General features: G+C 36.4%; 2 protein-coding genes across 4 annotated transcripts in view; both read left to right on the forward strand.

Moving 5' to 3' along the window:
- Positions 1-822: 822 nt before the first annotated feature.
- On the forward strand, positions 823-6636 carry LOC127156191 (NACHT, LRR and PYD domains-containing protein 12-like). Its single transcript, XM_051098919.1, is given in 9 exon segments — positions 823-890; positions 1221-1268; positions 1627-3438; positions 3531-3704; positions 4021-4148; positions 4151-4187; positions 4481-4654; positions 6028-6200; positions 6310-6636. Coding segments are annotated over 8 exon segments (2610 nt in total). The 3' UTR covers positions 6197-6200; positions 6310-6636.
- Positions 6637-13386: 6750 nt separating this feature from the next.
- rassf7a (Ras association domain family member 7a) overlaps positions 13387-20106 on the forward strand; it is a 54551-nt gene continuing 47831 nt past the window's right edge. Inside the window, exons 1-2 of one of the 3 annotated variants that reach the window (XM_051099879.1) lie at positions 13403-13530; positions 13623-13741. The gene's annotated coding sequence lies outside the window, so the exon portion shown is untranslated. Of the gene's footprint in view, positions 13531-13622; positions 13742-20106 lie in introns of all 3 variants that reach the window. The other 2 variants (XM_051099877.1, XM_051099880.1) reach the window with 2 other exon arrangements.

Here is a 20106-nt window from a genome sequence, read left to right on the forward strand (position 1 = left end):
ACGGCCCTGTTCTACATGGTGGATGTTTAGTCTTGATACATTCATTAGCTAACAACTTTTAAATGTTATTTTGTATTATTGTGTCAATATGATGTGAGGTCCAGTTACCAGCGTGACACTAAAACAGGTAGCAGTAATGGGTACTTTTTATTTAAGTACATGTCTGAGCCCATACTTCTTTACTTTAACTTAAGTAAAAAAGTTTAGTCAGTACTTCTAGTTTTACCAGAGTATTTTTAAACATGAGTATCTGTACTTCTACTTGAGTGAAGGATGTGTGTACTTTTGCCATCTCTGCATATATTACATAAAAGAAGTTTAATTGCTTTGCTTTACTGATTAAATTCAGAATCAACGGAGGACATCAGTGCCCCTCTGAAGCTGTTTTCCGACTAATGGAGGACATACAAACATTCAGAGATGGGTATTTTTCCCCAGGATACAGGTATTTTCATTAAATATGTCTTGTTTAATGTTTATCTGTCAAGTATTATGATTAGGTCAAAGTTAATCACAATTAGACTCACAAAACCCCAGCTGTGTGTCTATTAAGAGTGAGCAGTTACCAAAACCTCTACCAGGTTTAGGAGATGAAGACATTCCTTGTGATTTTATGTAAATCTAGAAATACAATAACCGCTAGACTGTGTGTAATTTTCCATTAAATCAAATACTTCTCAAATCAAAGCCCAATGATGCAGATAAGATCTGCTTCAGTATAAGAATCAGTTGTACTGATCAAATCATAATGTTTACTGACAATATTTTATTAGTCCAGTCCAACAGAGGAAGGTCAACTCACCAGAGCCCAGCTGTGTGTCTATGAACAGTGAACATTCATTTCTACGTTCCATTGATTTTAAAGATGAAGGCATTCCTTCTGGTTTATGGTAAATAAAGATTATGACTGAATGCTTTAACAGTGTTTGTAATTTGCATTTAATGGGTTAAAATCATTTGTCATTTTTTGTTTGTTTGTTTGTTTGTTTTCTCATTGGATTAAAAAAAGTTAAAAATGCATGTATATCAGACAACAAGACCAACATGTTCTCGTTCCTAACTTGTCACATATTGACGCTTGGTCAGGACCCCTTTGGCGTCACTTCTTGACGCTCAGGGTACACATGCCATATATATATATACTGTATATATGACACTAAAATTATGTCATACATTTGAAATGCTAAAAAGTAAATGTTAATTTTATATTGTTTTTTCAGTGTTCAACAGGAATCAAGTAAACCTAGGAGGAACATTACAGACAGAAGGTGAGGTACATTAAGACACAGATCATTCTGAACTTTGGCACAGCAATATCATATGAGCTCTTAGCATGTGCTTAGGATCAGTGATACGTCAAACCTGTTCACCCTCTCTGTCCACCCAATATTGTTCTGCTTCATGTTCACAGTACCGTTTAATAAAGAGGCAAAAAGTCTCAACATAATATGAAGGGAAAAACAATTGTTACAGTCACTGTCCGTATAAATTTTATTCATTTGATTATTTATTTATTTTTGAATAAATGAATAGATTGGACAAAATATCGTATCATGTCATTTACATATTTAAAACAGTTTATATTTTGTCCGTGATGCAATAACCTCATGTTTTTAATTCTTATAGCGATTTCTCTGATGTTCCTGCCATCCACAACAAACTTAAATCTTATCTAACTGATAAGTTTCAGTGCTTGTATGAGGGAACAGGAAAGCAGGGAAACCCAGTACTGCTAAATGAGATCTACACAGAACTCTACATCACAGAGAGTGAGACTGGAGAGATCATTAATGAACATGAGGTGAGACAGATTGAGAAACAATTCAAGAGAGCAGCAACAGAGGACACACTGATCAAATGCAGTGACATCTTTAGACCTTTACCTGGTCAAGACAAAGCCATCAGAACTGTGATGACAAAGGGAGTTGCTGGCATTGGAAAAACAGTCTCTGTGCAGAAGTTCATCCTGGACTGGTCTGAAGGGAAATCGAATCAGGATGTCCAGCTCACATTTCCACTTTCCTTCAGAGAGCTCAACATGATGAAGGACAAAAAGCTCAGTCTTCTAGACATTCTTCAAATCTTTTGTACTGAAACAATAGAAACTGACATTTCAAGCAATAAATACCAAGTGATATTCATCTTTGATGGTCTAGATGAGTCCCGCCTGGATTTGAATTTTCAGAACTTTGTGAGACTGTCTAATGTAATGGAGTCGGCCTCAGTGGACGTGCTGTTGATAAACCTCATTGCAGGAAATCTGCTTCCCTCTGCTCTCATCTGGATCACCTCCAGACCAGCAGCAGCTGATCTCATCCCCTCCAAGTTTGTCAGTCGAGTGACAGAGGTACGAGGCTTCAATGATCCACAGAAGGAGGAATACTTCAGGAAGAGAGTCAGTGATCAGAGTCTGGCCAATAGAATCATCTCACACCTGAGGTCATCAAGAAGCCTCTACATCATGTGTCACATCCCAGTGTTCTGCTGGATCTCAGCCACTGTTCTAGAGAAGATGTTGAGTAAAGCAGAGAGTGGAGAGATTCCGAAGACTCTCACTCAAATGTACACACACTTCCTGATCATTCAGACCAACATCAAACATGAGAAAGACTATGAGAAAAAAATAAAAGATAAAGATATGATTCTTAAACTGGGGAAACTGGCTTTTCAACAGCTTGTGAAAGGCAATGTGATCTTTTATGAGGAAGACCTGAGAGAGTGTGGCATTGATGAGACAGAAGCATCAGTGTACTCAGGATTGTGCACTCAGTTCTTCAGACAGGAGTTTGGGCTGTACCAATCGAGAATGTACTGCTTTGTTCATCTGAGCATTCAGGAACATCTTGCTGCTGTTTATGTTCACATCTCCTGTGCAAATAATAAAAAGAATGCTTTTGAACAAAGTACCCAAAAGAGTCTGTTTTCAAAATTTTTTAACTTAAGGATATCTTTATCCAAACAGCTTTCATTATCAGGCCTGCATCAAAAAGCTGTGGATAAAACATTACACGCTAAGAACGGAAATCTGGACCTTTTCCTTCGCTTCCTTCTGGGTCTTTCATTAGAGTCCAATCAGACTCTTTTACATGGCTTAATGGTGCAGAATGGAAACACCCCCAGTAATGAAAAAACAGTCAAATACATCAAACAGAAGATCAGGATGAATCCTTTTTCAGAGAAGTTCATGAATTTGTTTCACTGTCTGAATGAACTGGGTGATCATTCACTAATGCAGGAGATTCAGGATTATCTGCAATCTGGAACAATAAGTAAAGTCAAACTCTCCTCATCTCAGTGGTCAGCATTAGTTTTTGTGTTGTTGACCTCAGAAGAAGAGATAAATGTCTTCAAATTAAATGAATTTGTTGGAGGATGTAATAAAGCTGATGAAGTTCTTCTTAATCTGTTGCCAGTGGTAAAAACATCCAGATCAGCTATGTAAGTAACACTGACATCAATCAACTGTTACAATGTAAATAGTTAGGCATCTAACCAGAAGAGTGAAGAGAATCTACTTGTTCTTTTCACAGGCTTGAATACTGTGGTGTTACAGATGAAGGTTGTGCTGTTTTAGGTTTCGCTCTGAGATCAAACCCCTCACATCTAAGAGATTTGAATCTGTCATGGAATAAAATAGGAGATTCTGGCTTGAAGCTGCTCTCTGCTGGACTGGAAAATCCTGAATGTAAATTGGAGAGACTGTGGTAAGATCATGTCCCTCGAGTAAGAAATGACATTCTACATAGTCATCTCATAGTCAAACTAAGGTATAAATTTACAATGATATACAATTTTCTGACACAAAATTTGTAAAATGATTAGTTAGCAGTATCAATTTATTGCCATTCTGCTGGACCCCACCACTGATTTTAATATAAGACACTTAAAATAAAACACTAAAATCAAATTAAAACAGTAATTAAATAGATTAAAACTCTAACCAGTTAAAGAAAATGTGAATCTGCTTATTTTAAACCAAGAACTGATTTAGGATTACTATTGTAATATTGTTCTCTGTAGGTTATGGAAGTGTGGTGTCACAGATGAAGGCTGTTCTGCTCTGGCTTTAGCTTTGAGATCAAACCCGTCACACTTGCGAGATCTAAATTTGACTGGAAATAATATTCAAGATTCAGGAGTGAAGCTTGTGGGCTGAAAAACCCTCGTTGTACACTAGAAAATTTGTGGTAAGGCCACCTATCTCAGAGTCAGCCATTATCTCCTTTTGAGTTAATCCTTCACAGTCATAAAGGTCAATTTCCTGTTATGTTTTTTGCTGCTTGTTTCAGGATGGTTTGGTGGACAAAAGCTTTCAAATATTAATAAATGCTTTTTTTAGTATTATACATTATATAAGTTTTCATTCTGGCACATTTAGGATTTGGCACATTCCACACACACACACTGGACTCGTATCATTTGCTGAAATGAGCAGATCACCAAACTGACTGAGCAATGAGTAGCTCATTGTTTTCCACAGGTTGAGGGATTGTGGTGTTACAGATGAAGGTTGTTCTGCTCTGGCTTCAGCTCTGAGATCCAACCCGTCACACCTGAGAAGACTGAATCTAACTGGGAATACACTCAAAGACACAGGACTGAAATTGCTCTGTGATGGACTAAAGAATCCTCTCTGTAAACTGGAGATACTGTGGTAAGAACATCTCTGTGAATCTGCCCTGAAAGAGACGTATGCCACTTCCTTTGCAAAATGTGGAATTTATGGAGAAAATTGATAAAGTATACAATGATTTTAGCCTACAATGGTTTAGTCTACATTAAATGTTCCACTTTCATTAATGGAGATAGGCCCTGAAATTACTTTAAGCCATCACACAAAAGTTAAACCAACATTTTATGAATCAAGACATATTTGTTTGCGCTTCATCACTTTTCCTGTGGCATGCTATGTTTTAATGACAGCAAGGAGTGCTATAGGTGCACAATAATTCATCTTTAAACAAAACTGCAGATGTTTTGAAAAATTGTTTTTTTTAGCAAGAACATTGATCAATAATGTGCACTTACTTTGATATTATGGTGGACACTGTTGGAGTCGTTGCTCGAACGGTCCATTGTCTGGTTTTAATAGGTTCAATACATAACAGCTTACTGTACGACTGCAGCTGCACGGAGGTGTTGATGTGAAGGCATCTCCACAACATTATGAAAAATACCACTGTATTGGAAGGACACAACTTGAAGAAAACTTCAAAATTTGCATGTTTCCTGTTTTTACACTGCGATAAATATAGGTCTATCTGTTTCCACTAAAAATAGTTGAAAGATGTTTATCTTAGCAAAACTGCATAAATTTAATTTTATTTGAATTGTTTAATACAGTCGAAATACTAGTTGGCCTGAAAAGAATGAGATCAACTCTATTCTAAAATATATCTGAGAACTATTTTAAAACAGTTTTGTTTTTGTTTTGTTTTTTCATGGATATTTTAAAATATATATACTAAATAAACAAGGATACTCGATGATTTTTAGCAATAAAAATGTGTGTGTATGGCACAAAATGGCATTTATTGTTCGTATCTCTTATTTTTAATATCTTGTATCTTTGACAGTGTTAAACATGGTGTCACGTGGATGGTAATATGCATGGAAATGATATGCAGATGAGGTTATGCATAGTAAAACAAGGTGTTGTCAGCTCCATATATGGTGATTTCGGGGAGGAGACGGAGTGGAGATGCACATATGCACAATCTTCGCCTGACTGGGATTTATAAAGGGATTTTTGCGTAGGTTCTGGCGTACGAATGGTTTTAGAAATCCGAAAACTTTTGTGCATATGTACGCTTTTAGGATGAAATCTGAAAATTCTGAAAATACAAACCTTACTAAATTGAAAGTTTTTGCACCAATCTCTCTTATCTCTTATCCCTCTTTTTTTCAACACCTATTTCTTGATTATTCAGATTCTTTGTTGATCTTTCATCTGACCTTCCACTGATAATAAAGCTTTACTGTTTTATGTTCTGAGTTGAGAGAGTGATGTGTGTTCATTCTCTGCAGGTTCAGTAACTGTGGTGTTACAGATAAAAGTTGCTCTACCCTGGCTAATTCACTAAGATCAAACCCCTCACACCTGAGAAAACTGGATCTGACTGGAAATAAACTAGGAAAATCAGGAATGGAGCTGCTCTCTGGTCTAAAATGCAATCCATATATACACTGGAGGTAGTACTGTGAGTAGTAATTATTTTCTACTAATATGTAACTTACACATTATCAATATGCTTCTAACAGATAGTGTGCAAAAGTGACAGTCTGTGTATTTTATATTTGTACTAACAGGTTTTAGATGGGTGTAATCTACTGATGGAGAAAAGGAATCACGACTTCAACGTCACCTTCAACAGAACCAATAAACATTAGAAAAACAGCGACATCAAAGTGACATCAGTTATTTTACATTTATATCATACCGTGATAGACCTGCTGAAGTGATAGACTTGACTATGAACAGTTCTGACATTTCAGATATTAAACATTCAACTGAATGTTAGCTGAAATTGTTAAACTATAAGTTTAGAAGGATGTAGGTTTAAGGTTAAAATTTAGTTAATAACCAGTTTAAGAACGTGCAAATGGTGAAAAGTTGACATCTGTACAATGCTTATCTGACTTTTATTTCTTCTGTTATTCTTTTATAAGTGGACTGTTTATAAAAGACTTTTTGTTTGTTTGTTTTGAACTGTGATATATCTATATATGAAAGTGCAAATGACAGTGCTATAGCCACTTTCTTTGCACGTCTTTTTATGTAAATCATCACTTCTTTTCAGTCAAATATCATGTATGTTACCTCAGTTTTTATTCTGGCAGCTAGGTGTGGAATGTTCGCAGGCTTTTTGAAATTACTTTTTAAAAATAAAATGGGTGAATTTATCTATAATTCTTTTTTGTTTTTTTGTTGAGGGCATTTAAAACCATTAGGGTACCATTTTCCCCAAAATATCCACAAAATAAAGTCAAGATAAATTTTTATGCTATGGACTACCTTGACAAGAGAATTTCAGTATTTCAGAGAAAACGGATTTCACAGTAAATTATCTAATTTTCAGCAGTAAGAAAAAAAAAGTGTTTTAAAGCCTGTTGTTTTGTAGAACATCACAGTTATATATAATATGAGAATAGTGGGGCCTGTAGATATAGATAGGGAGTAGGTGTTATTTAATAAAAATATAATGCTGCATTTACGCCATATCGTAATTACCGTAATTTTGAGATTACAACATGTGACGTTCTACTCGGAGCTGTTCACGTCCTCAGACTCGGATTAATGCTTTTCTATAGCAACACTATCAACGCCCAGCCAGGAGCCTACGTTGGTCAGGTCATACAGAGGTCATGTGGTACAAGTCATAGCTCTCAGAAGACTCCCAGTTCACAAGTTGTAATTACGAGTTCTACAAGGACGTGAACACTTTTTACAAGTTGGAATCTTGTAATTACGGGAATTCCGATATGGCGTGAACGCACCTTAATTATATTCTAAGAATTATCAGAATTGTTTTCTCAAACGTAGTCAGTGGGGTAAAACGCCCCCAGGGGGCAATGGGCAATTATTGTAGATATTCTGTTCTGAACATCGAATCCTTTGTTTTTCCATCAAATGTATTCCAACTAGTCGGGTGAATAAAAATATTAGGACTTTTTAAAAAAAAATTACCTCAAATTAGCATCAGGTAGCTATTTAGCTAGCCAGTTAGCATAAGCTAACAACATTTTTCAAACAGGCTATTATAATTTTGTAATTTAGAATTTTTGATTATATATTTTTTTCAGGCTGAAACTGCCTTACTCTTTCAGGGGGTGTTTTCTCCCACTGCACCCTACAATTCTAGCTCCAGCATTTTAAAAAAAATATCTTAATGTACTACAAATCCCACTTAGCCACGTATCCAGGAAGTAAGTCCCGTTGCTAAGCAAACTCACCTGCTTGTTGTACAGGCAGGCAGAAGTGAAGCGCTGAATCCTGACACTGAATATAAAGTTGTTGAGGCTCAGAAGGTAAGACGTTAAGTACTGTGCTATAAGCACAGCTGTGTCTGTGAAAATAATAGGCTACATATTTATTTCAGGGCAGGCCGAACAATTTTTTGCAAATGTTGAGTAAATCATCGATTGAGTTTAGTGGATCCGGTTTATTAAACCCCAAACCTGCTGCTGCTGATTCTGAAGAGCTGATGATCGATCAGAGTCTTTTACCTGAGAAACTGGTACGAGCTTAATGATGAGACTAAACATCAATTATTATTATTATTATTATTATTATTATACTCATGTTGAAATAGAAATGTGCCAAATTGTGTGTAGCCCTGCAAACAAGCACAGCAAACATGGACTTAACATTAATGTTAAGTTGATGAATAAATTAATAAATTAACAGAAATGTTTCTTATTTGGTTTAATATTTTTATTATTGTTAATATTATTATAATATTATTTAATAATAATAATAATAATATGATTATTATATTTTAAATAACAGTTATTGTTGTAAGTAATAATTCGCAAATTTATGGTACTTCTAATTATTATTATTATTATTATTATTATTATTGAGAGAAGAAGAAGTAGAAGATTTTAAAATATTTTGAATAGCAGTTGTAATTTTCATCAGAAAAAAATCTAATTACATTTTTTAACCCCAAATTGTGCAGCCCTATTGACACTCATAAATTGTTAAATGTGATCATCAGCACTCAGACAATCAACATAAACCAATAATACACTTTGAAAAACTGACGCCCAGACGTCCACAAACAGCCAGATCTGCATTGCAGAGACTTCCAGACCAGAAACACACAAAGTGATACATTGTGATTAGATCCGAATAGGTCATGCATCTTTACTGCAGGTTTACACACTTACAGAAACACTTTAAAGTCTGAATCACTAGGGGGCGCCATCTGCATTATGATACCTGCTGTTTGTCTCTGCTTTATTTCAGAACTATTCCAGGTGTGATTGACAGGAGAGTCTCATGTGATCACTGATACAGACTGGCATTCATGTCAGATGACTGTGATTGTGAACTCTGTTCTCCAGCAGCGCAGCTTCATCTCTGGCAGATCGCTAACATGTCTGCTCTTGCAGGTTCAGTGTTTGGAGACGCAGGTGCAGGACTGTTATTCCACATGTTTCTGAAAGATTTTCCACAGATGACAGTCAGATAACAAACACCGCAGCATTCCACAGACTCGCATTTTGGACAGAAGCTTTTTTGTGCTCATCCAGATATATGTTATTAATATTTGGAAAATGGGGAATGGAAAATTGTTAATAAAGGCAAAAGCAGTCTTTCTTTTTTATTAAATGGGGTTTTAAGGATATGAATCTTGAAACTTTATCAACAATTAATATTTACAAATTATGTAATCTTGAATGTCATATATTAAAACAAAGAAATAACATACACTAATATTTAAATGTTTAGGGCCAGTAAAATTGATAGCTTTATTTATTAAATTAATGCTTCTATTCAGTAAGGGTGCAATAAATTGATCAAAAGTGACAATGAAGACATTTATAACCTTGCAAAGTATTTATATTTTAAAATAAATGCTGTTTTTTTAACTAGGAATCCTAAAAAAAGGATGAAGCACAACTGTTTGTGATAATATTGTTATTGACAACACTGATAATAATTGGAAATGTTTCTTGAGCAGCAAATCAGTATTTCAGAATGATTTCTGAAGGATCATGTGACACTGAAGACTGGAGTAATGATGAAGAAAATTCAGGATTGCATCAAAGAAATAAATATGTTTTATTTGAAAAGAAAACAATCTGCTCTGTGCATTGAGATAAATAAACAGGCCTGCTACACAGTGGCGGTCCGTGTGGAAATTTTTAGATATGTAAATTAATAATGATCAAAGCAATGACTGATTTGAGTTTTTTAAATGTAGAATTGTTGATAATTATGCCCCCATACTCAGCTGAAATACTTCTATATTCTTGATATTTAATGATGCATTATAGTCACTTTTCAGTATATTAAATCAACAGAACAAATCTTGCAGTGCCAAATACAGACTATAACCATTTTAAACATTTATTCATCAATAGGGAGCTCCATCTTGTCTATGTGAGGAACTCCATCCACCTGAAAAATGTATAAATTCTCTTGATAAATTCTGAAAGATGATACTGAAAAAACAAAAACATTATAAGCATCTGAGTTTTGTACATTTGTTGGTTAATTAGTAAAAATACTGTAAAAAAAAAAAAAAAAAAAACTAAGACAACTGAATTCCAGGTTCTTCTATGTTTATATGTTTACTCAGCTCGACTGTTTCTATTTCTGTTTCTGTCCCAATGTTTACAGATACAAAGACAAAGTCATTATTGTGTATTGTTCAGTTCTTTGGGTCATCTATTATCGTCGAATCCAACATCAACATGAGTTTGTCAACCATCCCCACCAGTTTTCCTGCAGTGCAGTCCTCATCTCCTGAGCTCTCAGATGAGCTCACCACTGCCTTTGCCGCAGGCCGATAGTGGGCAATAATGGAGGATTCTTCTCCATTATCTGAGGAGCCTGAGTATGGGGACCTTACCTCACTGCAGTGGTGGGGAACAATGGAGGCAGGAGAAACTTTTTGCCCCACATCCCTGGTCTTTAGTGATGTATCTGAGAAGGCTGAGTCCCTGCACTCAGACTTCCCGGATGAAACATTGAAGACCAAGCAGCCGTGGAGGCAGAAAAAGACACACTTGTGCCTCCCAGGTCCCAACAGGGAGCACCTGTGCCTGCCTATACCAAGAAGAGGGACCACGCCTCATCCCTGGTCTTTGGTGAGGCATCTGAGAAGGCTGATTCTCTGCACTCATGGTTCTCAAATGCAAGAGTGAAGACCAAGGAGCACCAGAGGAAGTGGAGGCAGAAGAAGCCTCAGGGTCCACATTTGCCTGCTAGGTCTGAGAAGGCTGAGTGTGGGGACGGCATTCTCACTAAGCAGGGGAAGCAAGAGCAAAAGAACTGGAGGCAGAAGAAGCCTCAGGGATCAGCTGAGCCTGCCAGGTCCCCACAGGGAGCACCTGAGACCTAACGGAGAGGAAAGCTCAGGATCCCTGACTATCTTAAACGACATATGCTAAAGGCCGTTTCTGAACTGGAAGCACCTGTGCCTGCTAGACCCCCAAAGGTAGTACCAGTGCCCACAGTGTCTCCTCAAGACACACCCATGGGCACCAAATCTCTACAGAGAGAATCTGTGCCTGCCTCAAAGATGCCAAAACCAAAGGTCCCTGAGCTACTGAGGCAGCAGCAGAAGCCTCAAGCCTCCTCTGTTCAAGGAGCACCCGTGCCCAACAAGACCCGAGAAAGGCAAAGGCCTAAGATACCTGAGCAGCTGAGGCAGGAACTGCTTCAGGTTATACCTCCAGACTCTTCTGTGAAGGGAGCACCCGCACCCAGCAAGACCCCAGAGAGGCAATGGCTGAAGATACCTGAGCCACTGAGGAGCTCTCGGCTCGAGCCTCTTCTCAGAAGGGAGCACCTGTGCCTCAAAAGACCCAGAAGAAGCAAAGACCAAAGTACCTGAGCAGGAGTGTCTGCCAGGTCTCCACCGGCAGAGGCAGTGCCCATGCCAGCTGAGCCTCCGAAGGGAGCAGCAGTGCTCTCCAAAACCATTACGACAAGAAAATGGAGGCTTGCTGAGCATAAGAGCATGCCTGTCTCTGCCACCCATGGATCACCCCTGCCCTGCAAGACCTCAAAAGTGGTGCCTGTGTATTCTGGGACCATACATGTGACCAAAAGTTCCCCACAACAGAGAACAAATCCCAAAATCACGGAGCAGCACAGGCAGAAGCGGAGGGAGCAATGGAGACAGCAGCAGAGACAGCGGAGGCAGCAGAAAGCTTCGGTAAGTCCCTTCTATCTCTGTGGTTTAATTACTTTCAGATTTATTCGAAAAGTTAAACACTGCCTTCACCTAAGCTACTATGTTGTCTAGGTCATCTGTCCAAAATATTTATATTTATGGAAACACTCCTTTAACCTGCACAGCGTTCCATGATTGTGTCTGTTCCTTCAATAGGACAATGTTTTGTGTGAGCCGCCTCCACAAAAAAAAAATGGGTGTGGAAACTGAGAAGGTGCAGCTGAAGGTCAAACGGGGGAGGCAGAAACACCAAGCTCCTCAGCCCAGGTCCCAGCTCACCCTGAAGATTGTAAGTCCCTTCTCTCTCTCAGTTTAACTTAGACTTATTTAAAAACACTAAAGCTACTTTCTGCATCCACTATGCATCCCTCCCCCGCACATACACCCGCCATCGCCCCCCCCCCACCCATAGTGAAATTGTAGAACCAATATGTCTTTAGATTTTCAGAATCACTCATTAAATCTTCTCAGTGTTTCATAAATATATCTTTTCCTTCACTAGGACCATGCAGGTGTGGGCCGCCAGTTGCCTCGAGAAAAAAAGGAGCGTGTGGCAGACAAAATCAAAGGCCAGCAGTTGGGACCAAGCGACTTAAAGCATTTATGCAGCATATTCATATGCTTAATGAAATATTTCTAAATATTTAATATTTGTATGTTGTATTTGAATGTATTTAATATGATTGTATGCATAATAATAAAAAAAATAAGAAATACAATCTGTGTCTATCTATCTATCTATCTATCTATCTATCTGGGACAACACACATCTATGAACACTTTAAGCCAATATTGATCATTGCCTGCACCAGGACTTTTTCTACTGTACTTCCATCAGTACAGCAAAAAAAATAAATAAATAAAAAATAAAATAAAATAAAATAAAATAAAATATTTTTTTTTAAGTTAATCATGTCATGAACCATTTTTGCTTGATATTTTGACATGTAAGAGGTCATTTTATTGTACTAAAGATACTGTTTCAGAACTTAAAACTTCCTCTGCAATTCGAAAAGAACATTTATATTTATTATCCTTAATTTTATTGTTTTTACTACAATAAACACTATGAAAGTGTAAAATATCCAATGAGTTAAAAAAGAAAATATATATTATTGTAATTTTTACTGATAACAAATTTCACCTTTTTGGTTGCCTATAAGCAGCAGTTAGAAAGTGAATTCATTTTAAATTCTATATTTTAAAATTACACCAAGCAAACAGAAACTATAATTACTATATATAATTATCTTGGAAACTGGGAATTTTTCTTCATTTGCACACCTTGACTTTCCACAGTAAACAACAAATAGCCAACTTCAATACAGTTTGTTACGTTTACAATTATTTCGACTAGATAAACACATTTGGTAGCTTAGTAGCTCGTCTTAAAGGTCAAATATGGCAACGCGCGACACCGATATCGACGCGACGCACGCGTAAGCGAAGTCTTTGATTGGTCAACTGACATCGGCGTCACCTGCGCGTCGCGTTCACTCAGAGTACACTGGTTGCCATGGGAGAGTTCTGAGTTAGTGGCGTCGTATAGCTTGTTTTATAGCACATACACGGACGAAACAGCGTGCGAAGAAGTGCGATGAAATGCAGTACGTTCGTGGTAAGTGTAAATACACATTCTTAAACTGGTATAATCGATGAATTAAGTTTGCACGTCAAACAAATCTACAGCTAAACGCTTCTTGTCTTCAGACGCTAGTTAAATGACGAATGAACACCTGCTAGGAAAGTAAACATCCACTTCATACATCCACTAAAGTCTACGTGATATCCGTTGGATAAAAATTACCGCAAATATGGCTCAGAAAAGTGTAAGTCAGTTCTTAGAAAAGCTGCAGTGTTTGTTTGCTTTGATATTTTGTTAATGAAGTGACATTTGTTTTTGTATTTATTTGTTTAGGAAATTAAACCTGTAACTTACGTTCATAGATTGATCTGGACTGTAAGTGTAAACCATACTCTGCTGCTCATTATCTTTTTAATGCAATATTTTTTTTTCCATTGCTGAGCAAGAAACGGATATTAACTAGAAGTTCACATGCCTGTGTTATGTGCATTCAGATGACCATCACTGTCACAGAGCTCATGTGTGCTAATGATAGCAGTGTCTTGCTGGAGCTGTGATGTGATGTTTTGTGTCATGTCAGATGTGCAGTCATTATTTACATGTGTGGCGAGTGATTGATGTAGAAATGACATCTTTGAAAGACTGATTGAGTGGCAATTTTGACAATGTACATTCACATAAGATGGAGTCTCCAGTCGTATCTGTGGTCTAGAAAAAGCAGTTTTAGTCTACATAAGCACGGTCCCTCTTGTGCTGATCACCAGCCGAATGCTAGTACTTATTTCTTTAACACTTGTGTTATTAGATATATATGGTTGCAGACTACACTTACTGTATGATGGGTGATCAATTCAACAAATAGGGTGTTTTGATAGTTGTTAATTGATTTTTTTTTCCTTTTCACCATGCCAATAGATGTCAGTAGAGACTTAAAGATAATGGCCCTAATATAAACAACATTTTTCTTAAGTTAATACAAATTGGCTGTGCAGAAAATCCTAATTTGATGTTCCTGGTGAAAAAAAATAACCAGCGTTTTAAAAAATTGCTTGTAAATCTTTCATTATACTGTGTTATCACAAAAACTTAGAATCAATTCTTTATCAGCTTGTTTTTTAATTTTCGTTTGGACAACTTTAAAGGCAATTTTCTCAATATTTAGAATTTTTTTTTTTTTTTTTTTGCACCCTCAGGTTCCAGATTTTCAAATAGTTGTATCTCAGCCAAATATTGTCCCATCCTAACAACATCAATGGAAAGCTTATTATTCCAAACATAGCCTTAAAGGGGAAGTTCACTTCCAGAACAAAAATTTACAGATCATTTACTCACCCCCTTGTTATCCAAGATGTTTGTGTCTTTCTTTCTTCAGTCGATAAGAAATTGCTTTTTGAGGAAAAAAAATTAGGAATTATTTCCATATAGTGGACTTTACTGGTGGGCTCTAAACAATCCCAGCTGCGGAAGAAGGGTCTTAACTAGTGAAATGATTGATCATTTTCAAAACAAATTGACAATTTATGTACTTTTTAACCTCAGATGCTCGTCTTGTTTAAGTCTGTGTGAGCTGGGGGTTTTTTTTTTGGTTCGATACGTTCAATACAGTTAGGGTATGTCAAAAAACTCTCATCTTATTTTCTTCCCCAACTTCAAAATCATCCTACATTGCTGCAGAAGTACCGACCCAGTGTTTACAAAGTGAATGTGCAAAGAAGGTCAAACACCCTTTACAAAACAAAGGTAAGACATCGATGTAGGGTGATTTTGACATTGAAGAAGAAAACAAGGCGGGAGTTTTTCAACATATCTTAAAGGAGAAGTCCACTTCCAGAACAACAATTCACAAATAATTTACTCACCCCCTTGTCATCCGAGATGTTCATGTCTTTCTGTCTTCAGTCGTGAAGAAATTATGGTTTTTGAGAAAAGCATTTCAGGATTTTTCTCCATATAATGGACTTGATTGGTTGACCTTCCAAAATGTAGTTTAAATGCAGCTTCAAAGGCTCTAAACGATCCCAGCCGTGGAAGAAGGGTCTTATCTAGCAAAACGATCTGTCATTTGTTTCGGAAAATAATTTTTTTTTATACTTTTTAAGCACAAAAGCTTGTGTAGCACAGGCTCTGGGATGCGCATTCACGTACTATTGAATCACGTCGAAAGGTCACACAGAACTACAGACCCAGTGTTTACAAAGCGAACACGCAAAGACTAACAAAGTGCAAGTAAGTCAAACACTGTTTACAAACGAAAAGGTACAAGGATGTCGGACGATTCTGAAGTTGTAGGAGAAAATAAGATGGATTTTCTTAGCCATATTTTACCTTTTTTAGCCGGAGTACACAGACAATGAACTTAGACGTGATTTGTAGTAGTGATGGGAGGTTCAGATTATTTTTGAGTCTCGTTCAGCAAAATGAACAAATCTTTTTTTGAGTCATTTTGTTCATTTTAGCAAAATATAATGAAGTTGTTATGTGTTATTTACCTAACACATCTACTGCTTACACAAATGTTGATCACACTACAAACAAGACAAAACTATAATGCTATAAGAAACAGAAAAGATTAATTCATTGTTTATCTGGGTCTGTAGTCTATGATTAGCTCACCTCACCTCTTATCTGACAAGTTTTCGGGTTCGAGTCGCTCATTCATCACATGACAGACCCATAAGATGAACGAATGACTCGAAAAACCTAAAGACTCGAAACAGGTGAACTAATTCCAGTGCAGAACCTAATAGGATGTTGTGCATGCGCGACTGAACGAATCACTCCCTGAGACGACTCATGAATGAATCGTTCAAGAACGACCCATCACTAATTTGTAGCATTGTGGACACGCATCTCAGAGCCTGTGCTACACAAGTTTTTGTGCTTAAAAAGTATAGAAATTTGTATTTAAAAAAAATAATGGCCGCTCATTTCACTAGATAAGACCCTTCTTCCTCGGCTGGGATTGTTTAGAGCCTTTGAAGGTGCATTTAAACTACATTTTGGAAGTTCAAAATCGGGGCAACAATGAAGTCCATTATATGGAGAAAAATCCTGAAATGTTTTCCTCAAAAAACATAATTTCTTTACAACTGAAGACAGAAAGACATGAACATCTTGGATGACAAGGGGGTGAGTAAATTATTTGTAAATTGTTGTTCTGAAAGTGGACTTCTCCTTTAACTGTATTGACCCAAATTACACAGACTGTGTATCGCAGAGACGAGACAAGACGAGCATTTGCATATAAATTGTTAATTTGTTTAAAAAATGACCAATCGTTTCACCAGATAAGGCCCTTCTTCCGCAGCTGGGATTATTTAGAGCCATTTGAAGCCGCATTTAAACTACACTGTAAAAAATGAAAAACACAATTTGTTGAGTCAGATTAAAATAATTTGTTACCCTGCTGCCTTAAAATTTTAAGTTCAGTCAACTAAAGTAAGTTTAGTCAACTTGAAATGATAAGTTGTACTAAGTAACAACTTAGATATTTGTGTTTGTTAAACTTAACAAATGGGTAAGTAACTCAGCTCCCTTAAAATTTTAAGTTGATTCAACTCAAATATCTAAGTTGTCACTTAGTATAATTTAACATTTCAAGTTGAATAAACGTTTTTTGAGTTGTCTGAACTTAAAAGTTTAAGGCAGCCAGGTTACAAATTATTTTAAGTTGACTCAACAAATTGTTTTTTACAGTGTATATTTAGGAAGTTCAAACTTGGAGGCACTACTGAAGTCCACTACATGGAGATAATTCCTAAAATGTTTTCCCCAAGAAACATAATTTTTTATCGTCTGAAGAAAGAAAGACATGAACATCTTGGATGACAAGGGGGTGAGTAAATTATCTGTAAATTTTTGTTCTGGAAGTGAACTTCTCCTTTAAGGTGTGTTCATATTTACCATTGTTTGGTGACTTTTTGAAAGAAAACCAGTCGTTTCAATAGGAATGCACATGAACAAGAAATTTGAGTGACGGCACAAGATTTGCCCGCGCAGATTTTGCAGAGGGTTCATTTGTTCATGCGAATTCACTGTGACAGACAAGTGACTTCTGTGTGAGCTGTGCTTATACATTGCTACACTATTGACAATAGACAATGAATCTTTTTTGCCTGCAAAATTTTGCTGAAATTATGCTAATGTGACAGTGAGTGCATATTTACAGGAATAGTTTTTGCTGAAACTCTTCTTACCCTCAGGCCATCCAAGATGTAGATAAATTTCTTCATCAGATTTGGAGAAATTTAGCATTACATCACTTGTTCACCAATGGATCCTCTGCAGTGAATGGATGCCGTCAGAATAAGAGTCCAAACAGCTGATGAAAACATCACAATACTTCACAAGTAATCCAGTTCATCAGTTAATATCTTATGAAGCCAAAATCTGCATGTTTGTAAGAAAAAAATACATCATTCTGATGTTTTTAACTTCAAATCTTTCAAACCACTTCTGGCTAAAATACAAGTCCTCTATCCATAATATTGCTTTTTCTAGTTAAAAAGTTGTTTGTCTGAATAAGGAGAGAAATCTGCAAAATTTGTCAAGCAAAAACAGATCTAAACAAATTTGTCTGTGAATTGTGATGTGAAAGGACAACAGGAGATTGACTTTTTCACCAGAGGAAGTGTATGGATTATGGACTTATATTTTAGCCAGAAAGTTTAAGGTTAAACACCTTAATGAGGGATTTGTTTATTTTACACATGCATCTTTTGACTTTACAAGATGTTAACTGATAGACTGGAGTGGTGTGGATTATGTATTTATGAGCTGTTTGGACTCTCATTCTGACGGCACCCATTCACATCCATTGTTGAGCAAGTGATGCAATGCTACATTCTCCAAATTTGATGAAGAAACGAACTCCTCTACATCTTGGATGACCTTGGACGATACATTTTCATTTGTGGGTGAGCTATTCCCTTTAAGCAATTTGTAATATTTCCTTTGTGAATTCCATTCATAACAATGTTCGGTAATTTCCATGATAAATTCCTTGCACTCCCTCCTCCCCAAACGTGATTTACCGTGTTCTTTCTGGATAACGTGGGCTAGTTTTTGGCCATCATGGGAATTAAATGGTGTCGGTCTCTCCCTCCTGCAAAAGCTCTTCACAGTGACTCATCTGTCCAGCTGCTGGATGGATTGAGAACAAAAAGCGCTTATGTACCAGCTGGAGATAGCGCATAGTTCTTCACGGGCACCCGCTTCACATCGCACACACACATGCTTTTGCCTTCCAAGTTACGCTTAAGCTTTACATTTCCCATGAGAGAAATATGTCGGGAATTACCCTTAAAATTACTGAAATGCAATCTTTAATTACTGCATTGCATTAAATGTTCTTGAATAAGACAGCTCAGAAGAAAATAATGAGCACTGCAAGTGATATCATTGCCTTGTCACATCAGTTTCGGTTTATAGAGTTTTGTAAAAGGAAATGGGGAGTCTTTGGTATTTGTACTAATATTTTTGTAAAACCAAAAATATTAAAGGAATAATTCACCCGAAAATAACAGTTCTTTCATAATTTACAATTGTCACTCCAGACTTAGTTGACTTTTTTTCCCATGATGGACAATGCAAAATTTGTTCAAAAATATGTAAAAAGAAACCCATAACCACTACTTCTAAATTCATTTAGATCATTTTTAGGTGTACAAATGTCAGGGTGATGAATGGTGTAATAATTAAGAAAAGATGTTTCATTAGAATGATTTTCTCTGGCTCGTTTCCATGAAAATATGCACTCATTGATGGATTTCTTTGACCTTTACATGCATGTTTCACATCTTTTGCAGTGTATTTGCACATGACAGAGCATTTTCGAAATGCTCGAGTTAAAAGAAGATCTATTTATAAAAAAGCGTGTCTCTAAACGTTGTGTTTTTTTCATTACAGCCCCACATCTTGCATTTTTTTAACCACAAAAACACATTCTGTGTGAACGGCCCCTTAAGGGGTTTTTGCATTCCACTGTGCTGCTTTTCTAATTGTTTTTCTATGTAAATATGCATTAGATGAGCATCTGCACTTGTGGTACTCAAGTTAAAAGAAATCTCCAGAACGTTTTTCTTTTTCTTCATTAATCTGTCCTGCATTTTTAAGTGCGTTAAATGTGTTCTTTGTGAAAGAAGACCCCTAAGGAGTTTAGAATATATTATAATTTAGGAAAATAAGCAGTGTTGATGTTTTGTTTGTCAAATCACAGTCATGTGGTGCGTGCAGCCAATGTGTAGAAATGTGTAGAGGGAAAAAAAAGCAGGAAATGATATAATCATATTTAGCAATCATTTCTCTTTAGATGATTTGTTTTCAACTTTTACAATGTCTTTTTTATACTTTTTAATGCATTAATGTTTTCGTACTATCTGCCTCTGCTGCTCTAAAGAGGAAGGTTTTGATGTGAGGTTACAAGCTTCATACTTTTTTCATAGAAACAATTTTTTTTAAAACAACATTTTACAAATGTGTATTGAAGTCGTAAAATAACTAAATTTTCCTGTGAGATTGTGTTTTTTCAGAATTAACTTATAACTCTTTTTATGAGCCATTTTAGGGTGAGTTTTCTGATTAAATAAATATTTGTTATGAGCCATTTTA

Source organism: Labeo rohita, chromosome 25 (genome assembly GCF_022985175.1).
Source record: "Labeo rohita strain BAU-BD-2019 chromosome 25, IGBB_LRoh.1.0, whole genome shotgun sequence".
NCBI lineage: Eukaryota > Metazoa > Chordata > Actinopteri > Cypriniformes > Cyprinidae > Labeo > Labeo rohita.